Source organism: Centruroides vittatus, unplaced genomic scaffold, assembly GCF_030686945.1.
Source record: "Centruroides vittatus isolate TY-2023 unplaced genomic scaffold, ASM3068694v2 contig_1309, whole genome shotgun sequence".
Taxonomy (NCBI): Eukaryota; Metazoa; Arthropoda; class Arachnida; order Scorpiones; family Buthidae; genus Centruroides; species Centruroides vittatus.
In genome coordinates this window covers 713958-738189 of record NW_027120832.1, presented here as the reverse complement: position 1 = coordinate 738189, position 24232 = coordinate 713958, and the positions used below count along the sequence as shown (strand labels likewise).

Genomic DNA, 24232 nt, shown 5'->3' with positions numbered 1-24232 from the left:
GGTTTAGTCATGTATGTAGAATGGATAAATCAAGTTTGTCAAAAGTTTGGTGTCCTTTGGATACCAAAACTAGCATATTGGAAGATACTACATGCTGTGCCTAAAAGGATGTGGCAAAAATGATCAAAACCAATCTATAATTTAAAAGAATAACTTTCAGCAAAGTAAAAACTTTCAATAAAGTTCTCCTTTGCAGTCAATTGCCTTGTCTATTATGGAAATGCACTGTACAAACTTATTGTAAACCCATGGCACCTGTAACAGTATATTGGCTCCAGCTAATTGGATACAAGAAGAAGAATAACACTATTGTAAATTATTGCAAAATAAAAACAAGTCATTGATATATATATATATATATGTTTCTATATAGTCAAGAAGTTTCTACAAGTCAAGAAGTTTGAACAAATCAAGAATATATGAATATATATATATATATATATATATATATATTCTTGATTTGTTCAGACAAGAAATTGAAGTTATGATAAAATCTAAAAATGAAAAAATTTGTAAAATAAGAAAGAGTAATAGATAAAATTAAATTAAATTTAAAAAAATTTAAGTTACTTAATATTTATCTTCAAACTAGAAATGGAATCATATAATGGACTTAAACAGAATATAGGGGTTAATGATGATAATAAAAAAGTAATTTTCTAGTTTAAAATTATGTAGGGAAGAGTAGGATAAATTGAGTTGATTTTGGGTTTATTATTATATAACAATGTAATTAATGAAGTTAGAGAGAGAAATTTTTATTGATTGTAAAGCTTATGCTTTAGACAAGATGTGGACTAGAAAAGTTTTTTCTGAATATCATGACCTTTGGTAAAAAATAAACATTATTATATAACGTATGTTTGATCAAGTAATCTCAAGCCTGGGGTAAATTGATCCATTCTTTGGAGTATGTTGCCCAACAATTAGACTGCCAGAATACAATGCTGCCAGAACTTGTTTTTTAAATCATGGTTTAAATGCTGATAAATCAGTTTTGAATAATGCTTAGATCTACAGGAACAGGAAAATTAAAGACTAGGCCTGACTCAGTGATATAGCCTAAGAAAAGAAGGGGAAGAGAGGGAGATAGTGGGTGGGGTAGATGGGGAGGGAAAGGTGGAAGGAAGAGGGATCAATGAACGTCTGCCAGGAACCGATTATTAATAAACAGATATTATATGACAATCTGTGTGAAGAAGTTATCACAAACAGAGGAAAGGATAACGTGTAAATATAATACAGGATGAGTAGATGCAATTACTGGTGTCACCAAGGAAACAAAGATGAGGTGGTGGCAAGGATGCTTAGCTGTACAATGGGATATGGAGGAAGCAATGTTTTGATTATGTGGTAGGATGTTTCTCAATTTCATTGTCTGCATTGAAAAGAAGAGAAATGCCTTCAAAAAATTCAGCTGCAGGATCTGCTTTTTTTCATGTATTGTACATAGTAATCACTATGTACATGTACAGTACTAGGGTTTCTCAAATGGGATCCCAGGATCCCATTTAAGACCCCCTAACCCAGGAAATTCTTCTCATCCCGGAAAATCCCACAAATTTCTTAAAAGTTCACATTTTTCTTTTTTGTGCTAAGATTGAGGAAATTTTGCAAATAGAAAGTATAATTAACTCATAAACTGTCAAAATATATTTGTATTTATTAATTTTAAGCCTGCTTATTATATTTTTAAATTTTTGCTTGTTATGACATCTCACAGATTGTCAATAACCAACATGTATTTATGGTAGGACTCTGAAAATTCTTTACTTGTCAGAACCTGTAATATCTTCAATAATTGTGCTGATGCTGTCTTAATTTTGAACCATGCCCAGAAGCTTCAATAACTGCATTATGCGAGGTTGTGCAAATTGGGCAAGGATAGAATCAAGTACGAAGTCTGTAAGTATGACGTTTTTCTTCATAAACTTGATTATTAAAGCCAACCAAACTGCCGAATTATCGGACTATAAGCTTGATACCGCTATTAAAGCAGCCAAGATAGACAAATCAAGAATACTTGAGAGCAAAAGAAGAACTGCAATGCATCTCGAAAACGAACTAGAAATCTTCGATGCTATGGCTGAAAAACATGTAACGTTTGTCTTCTCTTAAATGCATTAAAGACAATTCCACCCATATCAATTGAATTGGAAAGGGCATTTTCAGTAGTGGGACTTTTCATTATTAAAATAATAGCCAGATTGAGTGATTGGAGTATTGTCTGTCTTTGGTTTTCAAACTCTTATAAAAATTTACAATAATATTTTGTATTATGTTTTATTTAAAAAACGAAAATTACCTTTTAAGTTATAAGTTTGAACTATTCATTTTTTTCTTTAAATTTTCAACTCAATTCAAAGGCATGTTTTTTGTAAGCAGTTTCCAACAAACTTTAATAAATTTTTTCTATTTGTGAAAATTTCTATGTAATTCAAAGGTAATTTTAATATATATTTTACACAGCATTATTAATAATATGATTTTGGAGGTTGCGGAATGTATTAAATTATTTAAAAATGAAAAATAATTATATCATTCAATTTCAAGATGTTTTTTATATTTTAAAAATAATTAATTCTATCCCGGGATCCTGGGAAACAGTTCAGTTTAATTCCAGAATCCCGGGACAAGCAAAAGACTGGGAAATGAGAAACCCTATACAGTACATGAAAAAAACAGATTCTATTTTCCCCATTAATATGCATCACTTTTCCTATGTAGTACTGAAGCAAACCTGACTATAAAGAGAAAACTTGACTAGTACAAAATGATTTGATTTAATTGAATGATGTGATTAATACAATCATGTTACCAAACATATTTTGGTCTTCAAAGTCTCAGTTTATCATTTCCTTCTGATTCTATGATATCAGAATATGTTGGAAAGCTATCATCATTGCTGTCACTGCTGCTGTAAACAAATTTCTGCAATGTTCTTTTTCTGATTTTTTGACAGAAGTATAAAGTCTCAAAGTCTAACACCATGATATGTTTATCTTCTGTCAACATTATTCTCTGTATTTGTTCCACTAGTTGCTCTGAGCTTCTACACTATAAATGTATACTTCCATATGTTTGCGAAGGAATTTCTGTAGTTTTTTTCCTCTGTGTTGTAGGTGGGCCATGCATTTTTTGACTACCAGCCTGATTTTCTATCACTCTTATGTGCAAAACCCAAAATATGTGAATTTCTAGGATTAATTACTGACATGTCAAAGATAATATTTTTACAAGCTCGTCCATTGCACAGATATCAAAGTAGATTAAAGGAATTCAACTGTACAAATTGTTAAAATCCACAAATACTCTAAAAAATGATGAACCAATTGATTAATAAACATGCAGCTCTTGCAACAGTCAATCCCACACATATAGCAGCCAATCAGTAGATAACATCATTTTAAACCATAAATTACGAAAAAGGACTAGATGCTTTATACCGACAAATTGCCAGGAGGAGGAAGATTAAACTAATATACAAAAGGAATCCAGAAATATAGAACTTTCTTAGGAATGATAATCAGCAGTATGAATTCAAAGAAATCCAGAAATTAGGAGTATCATATACCAGCTAAGAACAGATTTAGTGTTAGTACAGAGTATGTGGGATATACATCTAGACTGCTAGGAACAAGATTAAAAGGACCTCAATACGACATTACAAAAAAAAATGTAACCACTGATTTATCAGCTTTTACCATAGGAGAGAGAGAGACAACACAATACAGAAGGATGTATTCAAAGTCATCAGGCAGATCCAGAATAAGAGTAATGAAGCATGCCGAGAGCCTAAAAATTTACTAAGTCACAATGAGGGAATGTATTAACAGAAAGATGCATAAAATTCCTAACTCAATAACCAAACAACCAGCAATACAAACACTCACTTAAAAAGCAAATGTTTTCATCTATTTTTAAATGATGTCTTCAGGCTGAAGTTCTAAAATGGAATTTCACAATTTTTGAATGTTTCAGATCTTCTAAGTTGCCACTGCTGATTAAAGGAGATGTGACTGCATACAAGTATATAATCCTATGGGAATTCCAAGATTTATGTTGGGTGAATATATATATTTTCCACAGATTTGGAACAGTGTTATCTTCCTTATAGTTGATGGCCTTTTATCTTAACAAATAAACTGTTGTGTCTTTAGGAAGGATGGAAATTTGTGATTGGAAAGAGCTACAACACAAGCAATGCATACAATGTAGTAGATTAGTGGATGAGCAGTGGAGCATGTTTAAGCTTAGTTGCACTGATTTAAATATTTTAATATATTTTACTAATTGTCTGTTTAGTTTGTAATTTAATGTGCTTTCAATTCCAAAATATCATTTATTCATGTATTTAAATAAATGGAATGTATGCATGTTGTTTGTTATTTTTTGTTTGTGAGAGTTTGAGGAAGAGTTATGAGTTATGAATTAACCTGAAAAAGTTTGTTATATGTAATGTTCAGTGCTGGAGTAAAGTAAATATTATGTATTTTTATGTTAATTGTTATTGAGCTCAGATTTATAAGAATGAAAATGTAACACAAAAAGTTTACTTACCACCTCCAAAAATAAACTTTTCAGCATAAAATGTGACACAGTGACTTCACCTTGGTAACCTGTTGCATCTGATGCCACACGTCTGACGGATGATTAGCCGCAGGATAATGACACACAGATCAACTTACCTGTGGCTGAACTTGTCCCGCTCTCCCCTACAATGCTCACGATAGAATCAAAATGTTTTGAGTAAGTTTTGAAAGTTAATAGAATTTAATATAAAATGAAATGATGAAGATTTAAACATTTACATTTTCAAGTTAATTTCCAACACTAAATTTTTTTTGATTTTATCAATGTTTATAAAATGTATAACTGCAGCATTTTTACAATGAAATAAATATAAATAAATTTTTTGATCTATCATTACGTTTCTGTTTTATCTGCATTTTCATCAAAATTATATAAATCATATTTATTATATATATTATATAATCTAATACTAATAGATTTTATTAAAACAGTATATTAATTTATCTACAGACTTTTACAACTTGTATCTCTCTGAGTGCCATAGCTACAAATGGTATCGTACCAGGTATGATTTGATATTTATTTTTCAAACAAACTAATCAATGTTTAGTAAATTAATATATAGTAAATAATTATTAAATTTTTCTTTTTAATACAATCAAGATAAAGTTATTTGAATTAATCAACCATGTTATCACTTTTAAAATCAGTTATTTATATATGCAACATTATTTGAGAGTTATATAATATTTTAAAAGATCTATTTTTTAAATTATGAGTTATTTTTCTAAAAACAACAAGTTTTCTGAAATTTATAAATATTTATAATATAAAATTTTATTTGGTTTTTATTGTATCATTTTGTCTTTTATACTAATTTAAATTAAAACAGGGTGTTATTCTGAAATCCAGTTTGATTTGGCTATAAAAATTAATGATTAAAGATATAAGTTTACCAAAGATTTTATATGAGAGGAAAACTCCAAAGTTTATTGAAAAATATCACCACATCTCTATGTGCACTCCAGCAGTCACAGTGAGAGGCCACTGGGACACCCTTGCTAAGGCCATCAGTTCTGCCTGGAACACGGATGCTTTCTCATTCAGTCTGACTGACTGACTATGCTTGAACTCCATCAAAATAGATGGAGTATGTGGCACCTACTAGGCTACTGTCTTTTGAACTGTTGTGTTGGTTCACCAATATCTGTCAAGTCTGATCCTATGGGCAGGATGAACACTTAATTTGTCTGACCAACATCTAAGTTTGACAACTGGGTATATCTGATTACAATGCTTAGCCTCTATACCCTCCATGTTGTCTTATAGAAGGCTTCCTCTTGGCTGACAACCAGAGACAATGGCAACAGCCTGGCCAGGACCAGGGCTGCTTCTATAGACTCAGTTTCTTACCTGCAAAGCAGTGGTCCTTCGAATAGTTAACAGTGTCCTGTTCTGTTTGACATTGGCGGATTCCTTCCACCAAATACTACAGGCATAGCAGATCATGCACTCCAGAGCCATCTTGTAGATAGATCAGATTGCTTCTCTGCTAAGGTCATAGTCCTGCTTAGCTAGTCTTGATAGTGCTGCTGTCTCAAGGTTTGTTCTGCTTGAACATTCTTCAGATGAAGCATCTAACATAAATTCTGATCAATGATGCCAAGGTACTTTAGCTTGTTCATCCTTTGGATGGGGTTGTTCCAGATTTGGTAAATTAGCTGACTTGCCAATACTCTGACTCGGGTCACCATCAGGGCTCTGATTTCTCAGGGTTGAAGCATGCAGCTCTCCCCAGCAAATGAGCTGTTTTATTGCTTCATTGCTGCAAATCTCCATTTGTTATTTACGTATGCCTGCAACTACTAGCAACAAGTTGTCTGTGTAGGCCTGCAGCTGGACATTGTCTGGCAAGACTAGTCTCAGCCTCATGTCTGCTGGAATGTTTCAAAGGAGAGGTCCTATGCATGACCCCTGGGGATCATGTATAGGACCCCCTCAAGGTTTGGCATAAGACTGGAGAGGGATAACCCCTCTCCAGTTTTCTGACAAACCTTGCACTTGCGGTCCTCTGGAAGCTCCTGACGAGTGAAAAGAGGGTCATTGGCAGGTTTGCCTTCTGCAGTTCACCCACTATAGATGGCCACCAGATGTTGTCAAATGTTTCCATGATGTCCATCAAGACAAAGAACATATGGAGACCCTGCTGGCAGTTTTGGTATATCAGGTTCACCATGTGATGTAATGCTCAGCAGGTTGACACATCTGGATGGAACCCGTATTGTTTTGGGTGTAAAAGCCTCATTGCTTTAGGTCAGTGGTTCTCAATCCGTGATGGAACACAGGTGCTCCGTGAAGCCACTTCAATTGTTTCGCGAAAAAACAAATATACAATTAAAAATTGTTGCAAAAGATAAATCAATACAATGTAAAATAATTTTTGTATGGGAATGTAATTAGCAAATGCCAATGTCATCATCTACTAGACTGAGTGTGCTTGATTTCAAAAAGATTTGCCATCTCTGCTTTAAAGCTGATGTATTGTAATTGCTCCACAGAAAAAAAATGTCAAACTTTAGTGTTTCTCAACTTCAAAAAGATTGAGAACCACTGCTTTAGGTGATAGAACACTCTGTCTGACAGGATTTTGTAACTTTCTCTGGAACTGGAAATAGGCTTATTGGTCTAAAATCTTTGGTTTGTTTTTTGGGTGCCCACTCATGAATTAACACAAGGCATACCTGCTTCCACTGCTCTGGAAAGTAACCCAGGAGTAGACACTTCTGATAAATGACATAGAGCAGGAGACCTATTCTGAGTTGTATCATTAAGCTAACGAATACGATAAAAACCAGTTTCTATTGGAACCACGTGATTCGCATTTAATCAATCGTGAACATGCTATTTTGAGCCGTACGTTTCGTTTCGGTGCCGATAGCCACATACAATAACTAAGTTTCTGTTATCAGTCACTCTGGAGCTGCTGTTAGGAACGTAACAAAAGTGAAAACAACATGGTGTCTTTTGGTGTAAGAATGATTTTACTTCACGAGCATTTGGAGAGAGTTAATAAACTATGTTGTTGTATTGCTTAAAAATAATTACCTTAATCGTTTATGAATATTGTATGAATATTGTAATTACCTTCTTGTTAAAATTGAAAGTAAGTAGCTATAGCATGAACATTATTTCTGAAATATGTTTCATTCACATATGTATAAATTAAAATGATAGTCATATATTTATATTCAAAGCTATCAGTTACTTTCCGCTATCTTTCTGGATCTTCTTGTGAGCTGACTCCATCTGAATTCAGATGGTCGGCTATTTCTTGCCACAATTTCTGGCGATCTTTTACGGTAAAGGGAGCATCTAACTTTCCTGACATTAATTTAGGGTTGTCTTCCATAAAATTAACGAGCATCTCGAACAGGCAACTTGTAGTTCACCGGCTTCGTTGTCCTTTCTTCGACATTTTAAAACAAAACTATTTCACTAGCGCTGATACACGATAATGCTAAAACAACGTGCTTCGCTTAGAAAATGGCGGGTTGAGATCACGTGACAAAAATACAATGTTAACTAAACTGTGATTGGTTAAAGCATAATAGCTGTTGATAGCATGGAACCCAGACGCATCTCGACTCTAATGAAACCCACTTAACGTGGAGCACAGAATAGTGATTTGTCTAAGGTTTGTTAACTGTCTTTTGCTAAGGAGACTTATCGAATGTCCCGTGTATCGCTCTCATTGAGTTATCAGAAGAGCTCAGAATAGGTCCCCAGGTCTGGCTGGTGTAGAACTTGTACCATTTCAGCCTTGAATCCCATTCAGACCAGGCACTTTCCCTTTCTTTAGGCTGCCAATGGTGCCAATTGTCTAAGTTTTTACCATTGCAGCAGTCATTGTCTTAAGAAATGGCAGCTCCATGTTTTTTTGAAGGCTGTCATTGTTCTTCAGTATCATCAGACTGCTCATCACTTGGGAAGAGCGATTGGAGAGCAGCACCTCTATAGTTTCATCCTGGAGGTTCCTGACTTGGGGCCATGTCATTTGATGGGTTCCAAGATTGTTTTTCTCTTTGGCTTTCCTCACCACCAGCTTATAGGGGATGTAGAATGTCTCCCTCTATAAGTTTTTGTTATATACATATCAGTTTTTATATACATATAAGTTTTTGTCATATACACATCAATATGATACTTTTCTTCCAATTTAATCTAAATTAATTAATTAAAATTATAATTATTAATTTTAATACGAGATGGTGCCTAACACACCACTCTAGTGCCAAATTCATTTCTAATTTATAATCATTATATCCAAATTTAGTCCAATCATTTACAGCAGTTGTAGATGTATATAAGTTTTCATCACTAATTTTTTCACAGAAACTGAGCCACAAAGTCTGTTTGGCATTGTTCAACTTGTACTTGTACTCAGCATTGGCCCTCTGGAACTCGTTTCCTAGTTGCCTGAAGGTCTTCATCACTGCAAACTGAAAGCATTGTCAGACTTCCTCGTGCACTTCCTCAGGACACTCAGTTCTATGCTGAACTTGGAAACTAACTGGTGGCTGGTAGAATGCTATTGAGTGAGCATGCAGAATCCTGCTGCTCTTATTACTTTGGTCAATTTGGCCACAGCCACCTCCAGATCCCCCGACACTCTTACCCTTAGCGACTGAAGTAACTAAATCAGCTGATTTTCAGCAAGGCATTTGCTAAATTTGTCCCAGTTTTTGGCAGTCAGCCTGTAGAAGCTACTTAGCCTGTATGGTGAGTTGCTCATCACCTTGTAAGCAATGAAGCTGTGGTCACTACAGCTTTTTCTGTTGACTGTTTCCCACTGTGAGGTAAGTCTCAGCATAACACTACTCACAATAGTGAGGTCAATCTAGCTTTTACCTTCAGGCGAAGAGATGGTAGCAATCTGAAATGGATCATTCAGGACATTCATACCCCAGTTCTTTATCGTTTCCTTCATAGTCTTCCCGGCTGGATTGTCTATTGAGGAGTCCCACAAGTGTTTGGCATTAAAATTATCTACCAAAATCACTCGATTGAGGCAAGACAACCCTTTCAAGTTTTTCTAGAAGGCTGCCAATGTTGAATGATAGAGGACAATAATTGGAGACTGCAATCCAAGTAAGGGAGGGTGACTGTAGAAATACAGTCACCATGAGTTGTAAAATGTGGATGGCATACAAATTGACGTTTCTCTGTATTATAATGACAACAGCACAACACTTGTTACCTTCTTCAGCAAATAATATGCTTCATTGTATTGATAGACCTCTACCTTTCCTTGTACTGAATATGGCTCCTGGAGCAGGATGATCTCAATTGTGAGTTGAGGCTCTGTGTCTCAGCTTGCAATTGTGCAATGATGGCTCAACACCTTTTGGCACTTAACGGCAGGATTCTGCAGCCATATCTTTCTTCCCTCTGTTTGTGTGTATTTGATTGATTGAATTCAGCGTAGTTCCCTTTTACTGACCATAATTGGTCTGGCCCTTAACTCTTTTGAGTTCTGACAGGTAGCAGTGACAGCTCACGCTGAATGTTGAGTGGCCAGCATTGAGCTGATGGCCAAACTTTTTTTTTGCCTTTGTACAGTTGATGGACCTAGGCATTGTCATCTTGCACTCCTTGTAGGAGTGGTCATTGGCCCACTTGTTACATTTTTGGGCTGTTGCCATACAGCCTTTTGTTACATAATTGTTACATAATTGAACTTGTAGCATTTGTAGCATCAGGTGCAAGCTATATGTTTCTTCACTCAGTTGCAGGTCACCCCATGTGCAGTTTCCCCTTTTGCAGGAGAGTGCAGAAGATTATCAGGAAGGCATGTAGAACCCAATTGATGAGGCCTCCCTTTCCCTTGAGCAAGCAGCTTGATGTTATTTTGCACACAGATGGCATCCGCAAGACCTTTGCACTTGATATCTGGTGAAACATCAAACAATATGATCTGTGGCCAGTGTTTCTGGGGCAGTTGGCAACTGACTGCCTCTCTTAATGCTGGTGGACCCTTGTCAATTCCTTTGTAAGTTCCATCATGTTCTGACTCTTCACCTCTATCAGCATTCTGTTATTGTGGATTTGAATGGTTTTGATCTTTGAATGGTTTTGATCTTGATGTCCAACTTCTTTAGGTTAATGTTCATTTTAAGCAGCTTTCGAGTTCAGTCACTGTTTATGTTGTCATACTTGGGGTACACCAGGAGTGTGTGCTCTGTGGACTGTACCTGCCTCACGGGTCTGGCAATGACTGTTGTGCTCCTCTTGGCTCTGTTTAGAGACCCCTGTAGCAGTGGTGATTGCATAGGTTCCACGACTTGCCACTGCTGTCTTGCCATTTGCTACAGGAGGCTTGGGTGGCTTCCATTCACTCTTTGCTTGCTGTGGCAATGTTGTATTTATCTGACTGAGCCAGAGTCTGATGAGTTGCTTCCTCTGGCCCCTTCAATTAATGATGCTTTCACATCACCTAGCTATCTGTTTCTTTCAGTCATCAGTTAAAGCAGCGTTTCTCAAAATGGGTGATAAGGCCCCCTTGTGGGCGGTGAGTAAATCTAGGGGGGCGCTGGAGGCAGGGGTACTGAACAGTGACCAAAGGCAAAAGTTTGGGTCACTGACAGCCGTTCCCTTTTCTCTGTTAAACTGATAAGAGGAAACATTGCGTTTAATGGTTTCCAGATGTTGAGAACAATGTATGGTATGGGGACAAAGTGTGAGATTCATAGAAAGGTTTTCCTAAGAATATTTCCAATCCTTTCTCACACAAGAGAAAATGGGTTAGGAGGCGTTGGGTATAACTTTATGGAACAAAGGGGGCGGTGGATCAAGAAAGTTTGAGAATCACTGAGTTAAAGGCTTTTGCTTATGCAGGGTTCAACTCCCTGATGACTGGTGCAGACTGCACCTTCAGCAGCCTGTCTCTTGATTGTGGCTATGATATTGGTATCGCATCTATTTTGTGTATCGGTCACACCTGACAGCTGCCTAACACATTCACTATTTTCCATTTATTGTCACCATATAATTAAAGAAAAGAAAGGGGATCAAGACAACTCTATCGCAACTATCCAGAATCCTTTTGAGAATTGAGAAGTATGCATTTAAGAGCTTCCCCACAAGTGGTTTCACTTGCTGCCGGAACAGTTATCATTTAAATGTCTGCCTACTCAAGGTCACCCTAGCCCAGCTGGTTACTTGGCTTGGACAATTCCTTTATCTTTACTAGGAAACCTATCTGCTTTCAGGGCTGATACAGTCTTTCAGCAAATAATAAATCTTTAAGCACTACCCCATTCTTGAGGCATAAGGAAGTTGGCCCTAAGCCAGGGAGTGGCTCTGCCCAATGCCTATCATGGTAGATATCAGTTAGCAGGATCCTGTAATCAACTATAGGATCTATCTCTTGGCCACCAGCAAGACTTTGGTTACAGGAGTATGACGCCTTGTCCCACTGGCTTCAGCATGCTGACCATGGCAACCATGGCCAGCCAGTCTTCCTTCTGGGAAACTGATTCTCATTTACCAGACAAAGGGAGCTTTATATGGTTTGTTCTACCATGGGTTTTGGGCAAGATTGACTGCATCTGTCTGCCTGTAATACATTCAGCCATCAACCTTGTGCCACCAAAGAGAACGGGAGAGTTTGTGAAGCATGTCTCAGGTTTCAGAGGGTAAGGATTGTCAGATCCATGGCCTCCAGTGTCTGTACTGATGAAGGTTTGAATCTGAAAGTTCCAGCATTCTCTGTGGCTAGTTAGGGATTTCACTCGCTAAAGCCTTTGACACAGCAATCATCTCGCTACAAGCAGATGCATTTACCATTGCATTTACCTGCCTTGGTAGAATGGATCCAAGTAGGAGACTTGGATCCATTCTACCAAGGCAGAAGGTTCTTACCACATTTCAGCAGCACCCCTGTTGAGTGACGGCTGCATCATAAACTCACAAGTGCCTTTGCTTTCATTGGAGGACTACCAGTTTTCACTGGACAAGCCCATACAACTATGCTCACTTATCCTATCTGAAGACAAGACCTCCCTGGAAAACCTGTTTGTATTAGTTACAGAATCTGTTCTCTGGGTCCCATTACAAGAACCCATAGTAACAGTGTCATCAAAAATAGTTTTTATGCTTCAGCTGTATCAGTCTCCCCTCTGTTTTGATGTGAGTTTGCATGGCACTAAGCCAAAATGCAGCTCTATTGCCATTCATCTGAACAGGGATAGGTTCTAGATTGGGGAGATATTCAAAACCCTGACAGAAGCTATAGATAGAGACACGGCACTTTGGACAAGTTTCACTAAGGCCTGATATACAGACCCAAGGTCCATGGTATTCTGACACCTCTGGAACCGTAAGCCTGAGTCTTAAGACTCCATCGATGGCTGAGGCCGAAGTGGGATCTTCAGATCCTCTAACTTGCCTGACTCTCACAGCTAGACCCTTCTGACATGCCAAGGCCAGTTTCCTACCTTGGGGGAATTTATCCATAAACAATACTCAATGCTATTCAAAGAATAATTAACTCATTTGTGTTGCGGCGTTACTAACAGTTATTTGAAATATTTCACATATAAACACAAGTACTTTCAACAACTTACGGTTGTCATCTTCAGGCGAAATCGAATACTGTGATTTTTGAACAAATTAGCTTTTTTAACAGACTATTTAAAGTACGTAAAGCACGTGCGTGGAATTCATTAAACATATTGAGACGTAATAAATATTATGGATGTAAAAACATGCTGTTATAACGTACTACTCCTAATATAAAATATAGATAGAGGTGCCGTATTAGTGGTGTACCTAACGGAGACAATTTATAATCTAGATTGTTTAAATAATGTTACCCATAATTGCGGAATTTCTAATGTTGGTGCATTGCATGGTGTTAAGGTGGCTATGTAAAGGCTCTCCCATATGAACACCTCTCTTCGATCATTACAAGGTTTAAGCATTTTTGTATGTCCCCAAAGTGGAAGATAATCTTGATTTAGTACTTTTTTAGCTAACTCTGTTGTTGGTCTATTGTTTCTGATATCTTCTTGGTGTTCGAGAATGCGGGCGTGTAGCATTCTTGGTTGCTCCTATGTAAGAAATTTCTTCCCCTGATAATGTGTGCTTTAGTAAGATTTCGTAAACTCCTGATTTCTCATTTAACGTGAGAAAATCTCTATCGTTGCACACAGGGCTGGTTCTAGGGTTTTGAGCGCCCCAGGCAAAACAAAATTTGGCGCCCTTTCATACAAGAATATACAAATTTACTGCAAATTAAAAAAAAAAGTAAAAAAAGGCAAAAAATCAAAATTACACAATAAAGAACTGTGTAAAAAAGTTATTTATTTAAAGCACGGCAAGTGTTGTTAATGCAAAGTTTACAGAAAGACAAAGTTATTTAACCATTAAGACGTATGACAGGCGCCAGTATCACTTTGACTATTCATAATTTTGTTGATATTTGTAATTTATAAATTTGATCTCGTCCATTTTTTGAGTAGATTGTTGTGATACGTGATACTGATTACAAATTATCTTTTCAAAATAAATAAAAATAAACTTTTTAGAGATTAAAAAGCATTTGTCTGCATCAATGTTGTGTGATAAAAGCCATAAAAAGTCTTAGGTTTCATTATTTTAATTAGTAAATTTTTGTTTTTGTCTATTAATCTTTTTTTTGAGTTATTATGAATTCTGACTATACAAATAGTTTTCTTTGAATAATTGAATATTATTTATATCTGTTGACAATAATAAAATAATTAGCGTTGTGACCTTTATTTGGTATTATTAAAGAAAAAACAATTTATTGCTTGCTAAAAAAATCGATGTCTCATGAAAAATGATCAATTTTAATTTATAAAATCTAAAAAAATAATGAATGTAAAAAAATATTTTATTTTTATATCGGCGCCCCTCAAAATTTGGTGCCCCGGGCAGTTACCCAGCTTGCCCGCCCCTTTATCCGGCGCTTGTTGCACAACATACATCTTAAAGTTGGTTGAGGGACTATGGGCAATAGAAAACCCTGTTTTTTAAATATACGTGCTATTTTTAGGGATAAATGGCCGAAAAACGGTATCGGAGGCTGTACTAGAGTGAGTTGTTCTTTGTTGCGGAGGAAGGATTTTGGAAATAATTTATTCTTGACCCGGTTAAGAAGATAAAGAAATCTGGAGGTAGAATACCCAGCATTACGTACTGCCTTGTTGATAAGTTGTAATTCTTTATCTATTAATGTTTGGGTGGATGGTAAGAGGAGCGCTCTCCGAATGAGAGAAGTAATGGCAGATTTTCTTAATGTTTCCAGTAATAAAAACTATTTAATAATAACGTTTTCGACTGTTTTAAACAGCCATCATCAGTCATCAGAAAACAGCCATTTAAAACAGTCGAAAACGTTATTATTAAATAGTGTTTATTACTGGAAACATTAAGGTTTTTGTTTTTTAATAGTTTATTTTTCCAGTAGCTGATTTACTTATTAAATGAGAAATCGGGAGTTTACGAAATCTTACTAAAGCACACATTATCAGGGGAAGAAATTTCTTACATAGGAGCAACCAAGAATGCTACACGCCCGCATTCTCGAACACCAAGAAGATATCAGAAACAATAGACCAACAACAGAGTTAGCTAAAAAAGTACTAAATCAAGATTATCTTCCACTTTGGGGACATACAAAAATGCTTAAACCTTGTAATGATCGAAGAGAGGTGTTCATATGGGAGAGCCTTTACATAGCCACCTTAACACCATGCAATGCACCAACATTAGAAATTCCGCAATTATGGGTAACATTATTTAAACAATCTAGATTATAAATTGTCTCCGTTAGGTACACCACTAATACGGCACCTCTATCTATATTTTATATTAGGAGTAGTACGTTATAACAGCATGTTTTTACATCCATAATATTTATTACGTCTCAATATGTTTAATGAATTCCACGCACGTGCTTTACGTACTTTAAATAGTCTGTTAAAAAAGCTAATTTGTTCAAAAATCACAGTATTCGATTTCGCCTGAAGATGACAACCGTAAGTTGTTGAAAGTACTTGCGTTTATATGTGAAATATTTCAAATAACTGTTAGTAACGCCGCAACACAAATGTGTTAATTATTCTTTACTTTACGTTGGCATGAAGTGTGTTAATACTATTTTACAATGCTATTCAGTGGTCCATTTGCAATGATGAAAACACCATACCAGGCATGCAGCCCCATGTCAAGTAGTTAATGGCATTTGTGCTGCCAGTTGTTGTACGTTCAGCCTGACTTCATGTAACCTACTGAGAGTGATTTGAGAGGACATAGATGCACCTGTTGATGGTGGCAGACAGCTTTGGATGTCATGTGGCAAATGGGTCTTGACTCCATGGGCCCATTTCTTCTTTGGCATGTTCACAGATATTCTTGTGCCCATTGCTGAATGGTACTCATATCATGCCCAACACATGTGGCAACTGCACACATTGTGCAGCTCTAGGATATGGTCTTGTTCCCCAGACGTTAACTGGTGTATTCCAATTGCTGTTTTTTTAAGGCATTTTCTATGCTTTTTTGAGAGTTTGGTTACTGCAAACTGTTGCTGACATTGTTTAATGTCAAAGCTGGCTGCTGGTCTTTATAGTCTAAAAGTGGGTACCACATGACCCAATGTGTATGCAAACTCATTTGCATATCTTTGTTACCTCTACCTGTCCTGCATATTGCATGTGGCTATGTGTGTTGCAATTTTACTTTTGAGAAGTGTATATAAAGCATTTCCTCCAGTCAGCAATGGTAATGTATCCCCTTGTCAGCAGCAGCAAGGTAAATTTTATGATCCATTTGAAAATTATGTGAGTCCATGTTGGAACACCAGCTTGATGATGATCTTTTATAAATGGATGAAAACATTTGCTTTTCAAGTGAGTGTTTGTTTTGCTGGTTTTTTAGTTATTGGTTTAGAAGTCTTATGGATATTAACCAGTAATCTGTTGTTGTCTTTTAAGTAATTGGTTTCCATCCATGACATGAGATAGAATGCAGTTTTTGATTAAACTGCATTATGAATTGTTAAAATCATAGAAGGAGAATAATTTATGTAATAATTTGTGTATTTTGTTAAGTTTTCACTTGTTTATATAGTTGATTTTGAAGTCACTTATCTTTATTTATTAAGATCTTTCAGATAGTTTACCATCTTCAGAGATGGTAAACTGTCTGAAAGATCTAAATAAATAAAGATAAGTGACTTCTAGAATCAATCTGTTTTACAAGTTTATTAATTCATTATAAACACCACTCTAATTCTGGTTCAAATAGTTCTTGTTCATATTTTACTAGATTTTAAATCATTGGTGATCTGATAGTGACTAGTCTAATATCAGGATAAGATATAGGTTGATTTGTAATGGCTCAAACCAGGAGTGATTAATCAGACAAGATTCATTTCCTTTAATTGCAAATAAATGAAGTTTCTTTTTAATGGCTTCCTTTTTAACTAATACTTCCATATATCATAATAATTTGCTTTGGGTCCAAGTTCTTATTATTATTATATTATCTTTATTTAATACTCTTGTGGATCAGTATTTCAGAAGTATACTCTTATTTAATATTGAGTATCTAGATTCAGTGTTATTTTAATGACAATTTCATTTCCGTTTATTTTAAGGTCAACTTAAATGGTGCTATTCATTTAAATTTTACTTTCTCAGCTGTCATATATACATAACAAGGGAAAGTATTGGAATTGTGTCAAATTTGACTCTTCAAGTGTTTTGCAAATCTCCACATTTTGAGACCTCCTGAATACAAAAAAGTAAAAAAAAAGACAAAAAATTCTGTGTGTTGGCATCTATTTTGTTTAATATCTCAGGATGTGGTAAAGATTAAGTAATGAAATTTGTCATGGTGCCTTTTATATGAGGGGCATTGATGCTGTTAAATTTTGATGGTTAAAGGTCAAGGGATTGAGGAGATAAAGGAGGTCGTGTGTATCTCTAGTATAGTCAGACTTAATGATGATTTTACTCTTTATTAACATTTATACTTTTTTTTTATAAAACTCATTCTACCCTTTTTGCTATTTTATAATAGTTAAAAAAAATAATAAGTTTTTTTAATAAAATATGATAATGGATGGCATAGCAAAATTTTAAATGTTACCAGGAAAGTTGAGCAACTCATTGCTGGTTTATTTATATATATCTGTAGTTTTATAGTATTATAGTTTTAAGAAGCCATATTCCAACTCAAATTACTGTTTTTTATTTAGGCAAATGCATTTTGGGCATTCTTTGTTCCTTATTCAGTTTTTTTTATTTATAATTCTTTTTAAAGTTTCATTTTGCATCACATTCATCATAATATTTGTTCTAATCTTTAAGTTTTCCTTTCTCTTTCTTTTCATATGAAATCTTTTTCCATGCATCATATTCAGTGTGACATTTACTTAACATTTAAACATTAAAAGGTAGTTTACAAAATTTTGTAAAATATAGATACCTTACAATTTTAAAGCGTTTTACTTGGTTTGTAGTGTTGTTTTTAGTAAGTTCTAATTTTATTGGATGCCATATTCAATACAAAAAAATTTATTAAATGTTAAGCATGTCAGCATGTTGTTTAGATAAGCATTTCTCAAACTTTTTGTCCTCACGTCCCAATATATTTGTTTGTAAAGGTTCTACCACTATTTACAATATAAGATTTTTAAAACACCTGGTAACCTGGAATTATATTATATAACAAAATCAAACTATACATTATTGATATAATTTTTATGTATGTTACATTGAGTATATATGCATTTTGGATCAACAAGAATGCCAATCCCTCTTCAGTAAAGGTACAATCTGTGACAAAATTTACACCAATATTTGAGACACTCCAATATCAATTACAGTATCAATCATTGGATTGTTACTCTGACTGATGTAAACTCTGTTATAGACAGTACCTTTACTGAAGAGGGATCAGGAAGAAGTCCAATCCGAAATGCATTTAAATAAAATATCTGGGAATAAAATCATCTGAGTAATTCTTGAACTTGGGTGAATGTTGGATTTGAAGGACATAACATTTTGGTTTATTCATTCAAAAAACCCTCTTTTAAGTGGTTATAAAAGTGGTTATAAAAGTGAATGATTATATCTGGCAAATATTGCTAGTTTTAGCTTTGTACTAATAGTTCTAAGAAAAAAAAATAATGATGAAAATAATAAAAATAAAGATCCAATGATGTACATTTATAAACTGCAATATAACTACTGTTAAAACAATCACTTTTTCTTATTGTCATCAATACTGTCTATTAATAGATAAAATTTTAAGTGTTCATACATTTTCCCAAAGCCCAGCATATTGGGATCAAATTCTTCAGTATTTTTAAATGTTGCCATTTTCAATCTATTCACATGTCCCTACTTCAATGCAGTACTTACAAAAAGTTTTAACTGTTGTCAAAATATTTCATCTTTATGAACTTAATATAATCAAAAAGGCCATATACTTTCTTCTTTATAGGTTTTATATGATACATATAATGTCTGTGACAAAAGATAGATGAGTGACACTTTAATTGACCATATTTATATTCTTCAAACAAAGTAAAAATGTCAAGTACATAACACTAATGTGGTGTAATATAATGTAATATTTCTATGCAATGTACTGTATGTACAGTACATCTCTAAGAGAACTAAGTAAATTAAAAATGTAAATATAATGTATATATACTAACATATCATTTTAAACATGTATTTTCTTTTTAACAGCGGGTGGATCATATTTTATGATTTCTCGTTCTCTTGGTCCTGAATTTGGCGGAGCAGTTGGAATTTTATTTTATTTGGCAACTACATTTGCTGGAGCTATGTACATTGTTGGAGCGGTAGAAATTTTTTTGGTGAGTTTTCCTCTTAAATTTGTTAATGTTATAAACAAAATGTTAAATAATAAAGATGTCATATTGAGCCTGTATATTGTGAAATGATAATAAATAAACTAATAAAAAAAAACGAAATGTGTAATATTGAAATAAATTGGAATTGGTAACATCTACAACAACTTGAAAATGGCTCTTAAATAAGCTGTATAATTAGTTTAGATAGTGCACTTTTTTAAATTGAAATTTTGAGCTTATCAAAAAAAAAAAAAAAAAAAACAAATGTGGATGCGTGATTAATGAATGATAGATATCGGTTACTTGCATTTGGTGATTTTAATCAGAGTTATAAATTATTATTTTTGTGCTAAGGTGTGTTGACAACACAATTTTATGTTCCTAGAATTTGTCAGAAACATAAAATGCTGTATATGTATAGGATTGGGGAGTTAGTTTCCCTGCAGAGAGAAGAGTAAGTTATCAATGGTCCTTTGTTGTTAGTTTGGCATGATCATGTAAGTGAATTGCTACAAATGACTTTTGTAAAGATATTCTACTGAAATTCTCCTGATGATAGGTTTTTATTGTTCAAGACTACTAGAGAAACGATAAATAATTTAAATTTCTGTGTTCCAATAAAGCAGAATTTAGTTCCATTAGAAAAATTGGAGTTTATTTGTTATGAATAAAATATTTATAGGAGCAATTCAAGAAAGAAAATACTGTTTTAAATGCTAGTATTTTGTATATTTTTATTTTTAAGAATCAGATGTGTATTTTACAATGGTCTTTTTGTATTAATAATTTTTACATATATATTTTCTTGAAGTATATATGTTATGTTTTTAACAAGTTTGTGTTATTTTCAATAGAAAATTTTTTTACTCTTTTGTTAACTTGGAAAGGACAGTTTATTAAAATACAAATGTAGTAATATAATATATATATATAAGGATGTTTGTTTGTTTGTTTGCTATATACTCTTAGGCCGTTTGACAATTGCTACAAAACTCAGCAGTTACATTCACATATGATTTTAACTTAGATAATGTCATACATCCCACCCCCCAAATATATATTTGATTTCTGTAAAACATTTAATTTCTATCTACATTCAATTTACTGATTTACACATAGCACCATCTATTGGCAAAAATTTAACAAAATAATAAACTAAATATAATTCTTATAAAAAAAATATAATTTTAAAAAATATATATTATATTCACTTAATTACTGCAACAATGATATAGTGCAAAATAGACACGATATATCATTACTGCAACAGGTAGCATATAGCACTTACCTGCGTGGAATAAACAGTGTTACTCTGTGAAAAGTCTATATTAACTATTTAAGTATTTAATTTCCTACATCTAACAAATGCCCTACAGTAGCTGAGTGCATAAAACAACCAAACACCAGTAATTACTTAGTAGGCCAACAGACTGGCCATGTGGAGTTTTTTGGATTTTCTTCACATTAGTAACACCTAAATATGTTCCAGCTTAGTCATCCCGGGATGCATTGCCTCGACAGATTGCTCACATGTCATGTTACCGCAAATAAACCAAACTAATTCTAATGAATGATTATTTATTTACTGTCACAATGCCAGGCTGCAACTTTTTGTCATATTTTCAATTTTTTTAGGGGTGGTCTTGCCCTTGTAAATCATACTTTTCATGTTACCAATAGAGTCATGTTGGTTATTATCTGTGTTCAGGGAACATTTTTGAATCAAAGTAATGCTACTTCTGTTCCAAACCAGAAGTTTTTATATAGTTAATCTGGACCTCCTGCCCTTAAACTTTCCATGTCTGGTCTCAACTTTCATCTAACTTCTTTCTCAAGGTTAAGGAAGGACAGGCAGAAGGGACAATAGTTGGAATTTATAATCTACAATTTTTTAAAATTTGGATATAACCTTACTCGGTTACTCATAGCACTGGCTTGGGGTCCACGGCCTAAGAACATCTCACTATGGCACTCAGCCAGCTAACGTTTTACCCAGTGAGGTGTGTATATATATAAAATATAATATAATATAATAATAAATAAAGCCTGATGAGTATATGTAGAAACAACCAACAATTGCCTGAATGATCAGGCTAGAATTTGGCTAATTAAATGATTAATATAAAGTAATTTGTCACTAGAGGGAGGTGTTAGGCATCATCTCTTAACTAAATTAATAATTATAATTTTAATAATTTATTAAATAATTTAGAACCTTCTGAAATAAAAGAACTGACCTGGGGTTCTATAACATTCAATGTTTCATGCAAAAATTTCTGTAACTGAAGGTGGCCTAAAACATTTAACTACCTAAAAGAACAGTGTGAATTTATAATCTTATAATAAATAAAATTGTACTTTAAGAAACTCATATAACAAATGTAATATCTAATTCATTTTAATAATATTTTTCAAATTATTTTAGAGTACCCATGTCAATGTATTAATCTGTGTCAATGTCAATCTGTCAATGTATTAATATGCAAATACAGTAGAGCCATCGTTTATCCGAATCAATTGGGGACTAGGGTTGTTCAGATAACTGATTTTTTGGGATAACTGATTATGTACGAAAAAATATATTAACCTATCTGATGTTGAAATTTTTCTCTGTTGCGTGTTGCTTCATGTTGAATCTTCATTGATTTTAAGCCTAACGAAAATTTTTATAATAATAATTGAGGCTATTGTATCATTAAAAGTTATTTCTTTATTTTGCACAAACAAGATAAATATTTTGAAAAATATAAAAACAAAAAATTGTACTTTAGAAGTTAACTTAGTATCGAAAATGTTTGATTCAGCATGACACAGTCCGACTGGAAAGGTTTCGGTTGACTGGCTTTCGGATAAACGACGCTCTACTGTATACACATCAATCAAAACCTGATATTAAGCAAATATACACCCATAACTGCCATAAATGATCAGGCTAAATTTGGATATAATGATTATAAATTAGAAGTGAATTTGGCACTAGAGGGAGGCGTTAGGCACCATCTTGTATTAAAGTTAATAATTATAATATTTAATTAATTAATTTACATTAAACTGGAAGAAAAGAATTGTCCTGAAGCTGGACTTGAACTTGCAACTCCTGCTTACTGTGCAGGTGCATTGCCAGTTACGCTACCTGGACCTTTGGTCCAATCTCCTCTTCCAGTATATATAAGTTTAATTAAGATATAACCATTGATGGTTATTATGATGCCGACTGGAGATGCAATCGTGCACTCGGCCAGAAACATCCACTTGAGGCACTCAGTCAGCCATTGCAATCCTGGCAAGGTATAGATATACAAATATACACATCAATTAAAATCCAATATTAAGCAAATATACACCCAGACAGCAGTTATGGGTGTATATTTCCTTCAATGTATCTTATTACCCTCTGTGAATCTAAAATGTTAGAACAATGAGAAAAAGTCCTTTTAATGGAAGTCTGAAATGCAGAAAGTTTAAATGTGTAATGCTGATTATATAATTTTATTTATATTAACAAGTTTATCTTTTAGGATAATGTTCAAATTTAAGAAATGTGCTACCTTATAATCAAGTTTTAGGGTGAGTCCAAACCTATTGCTGCTATCTGTCTGATAAATTCTGTAATATTAGGTATATGTTACCAGATAACCAATACACCATAAATGCATAAAGAAATATTTGTGGGAGAAATTCAGGATTGTTTTCTCTAGGGCCTATATGAACAACTCCCAAATCTGCAGAAAGGTTGCTTCTCATAGGAACATCCCTATTCTGTAGTTATGTCTGATTGTTGTACTTGAAAAAAAATAAATACACTCATTTTCATAAAAATTCACACACCAAGAAGAAGTTATTGTAACGCTGTGAAACTTTGCCTGCAGATAAGTCTCAAGCAGTTATGGAAATGATTAGTTATAGCATGATGGCTCATTGCATAATGCCAGCAAAGGGCATTAAAGTGCATCCCCCTTGACCTGTAAAAAAATGCACAAAGGTATCCTATCCTGTCTGTAGTTCAGCTGTTGCAGAGGGATGCTCTAGAGATGCCTTCACATCACAATTGAAGATCATATGAACAACTAATCGAGTTTGAGAGGAGAATCATTGGGTTGAGAGAAGCCACATGATCATATTGCTGAATATCTTGTCACCTAGACCATTCTGACAACACTATGAGGAGGTGTTGGAACCAGTTGGAATCATGAGAGAGAGAGAGATTGCACACAAGATGCCCAGGCTTGGGACACTATCACAGCCATTAATAAATGATTCTTTTGCTTTCATTTTGTATTGACTTATGTACAGGGTATATCACTGTTACACTCACACATGTACTACAGTTTCATTCAATTACAACAACTCCTACTTGGTGCACTAATTTCTATGGCAATGAGTGTATTATGCCATGTGTCCAAGTTCTAATATTTGTTGGTGGTAGAAGGCAGAATGCTTTATATTATCCAGTAAAACATCCAATTAGCAAAAGCAAAGATGTATTAAAATAAAAGAATAAAGGGATGCAAAGTCATGCTTGACTTTGCATCCCTTTATCCTTTTATTTTAATACATCTGCATCTCCCTGTTAAATATTCTTGGTCTGATAATGTGATAGTCACTAATCTCCTGTCAAATCACAGATCTGCAATGATTCATGAAATTCATATCCCCAATGACATGCAGATACAAAACTATGTAAGTCCTTCTGCGAAGTACCCTAAGAAACTTGTATAATAAATTATCTCTAGGAGATGGCATAATATTCAACATAAAGAAGGAGACAAGAACATCAAAGTT

The 24232-nt window shown here is 34.2% G+C and overlaps 1 protein-coding gene across 3 annotated transcripts in view; it reads left to right on the top strand.

The window, feature by feature from the left end:
• Positions 1 to 24232, top strand: part of LOC136989914 (solute carrier family 12 member 6-like) — a 149531-nt gene that overhangs the window by 39027 nt on the left and 86272 nt on the right. For 2 of the 3 annotated variants that reach the window (XM_067288228.1, XM_067288220.1), the window contains exons 5-6: positions 5044 to 5098; positions 19323 to 19453. In XM_067288228.1, the coding sequence (XP_067144329.1) occupies positions 5044 to 5098; positions 19323 to 19453 (186 nt within the window). Of the gene's footprint in view, positions 1 to 4584; positions 4750 to 5043; positions 5099 to 19322; positions 19454 to 24232 lie in introns of all 3 variants that reach the window. The other variant, XM_067288236.1, reaches the window with a different exon arrangement.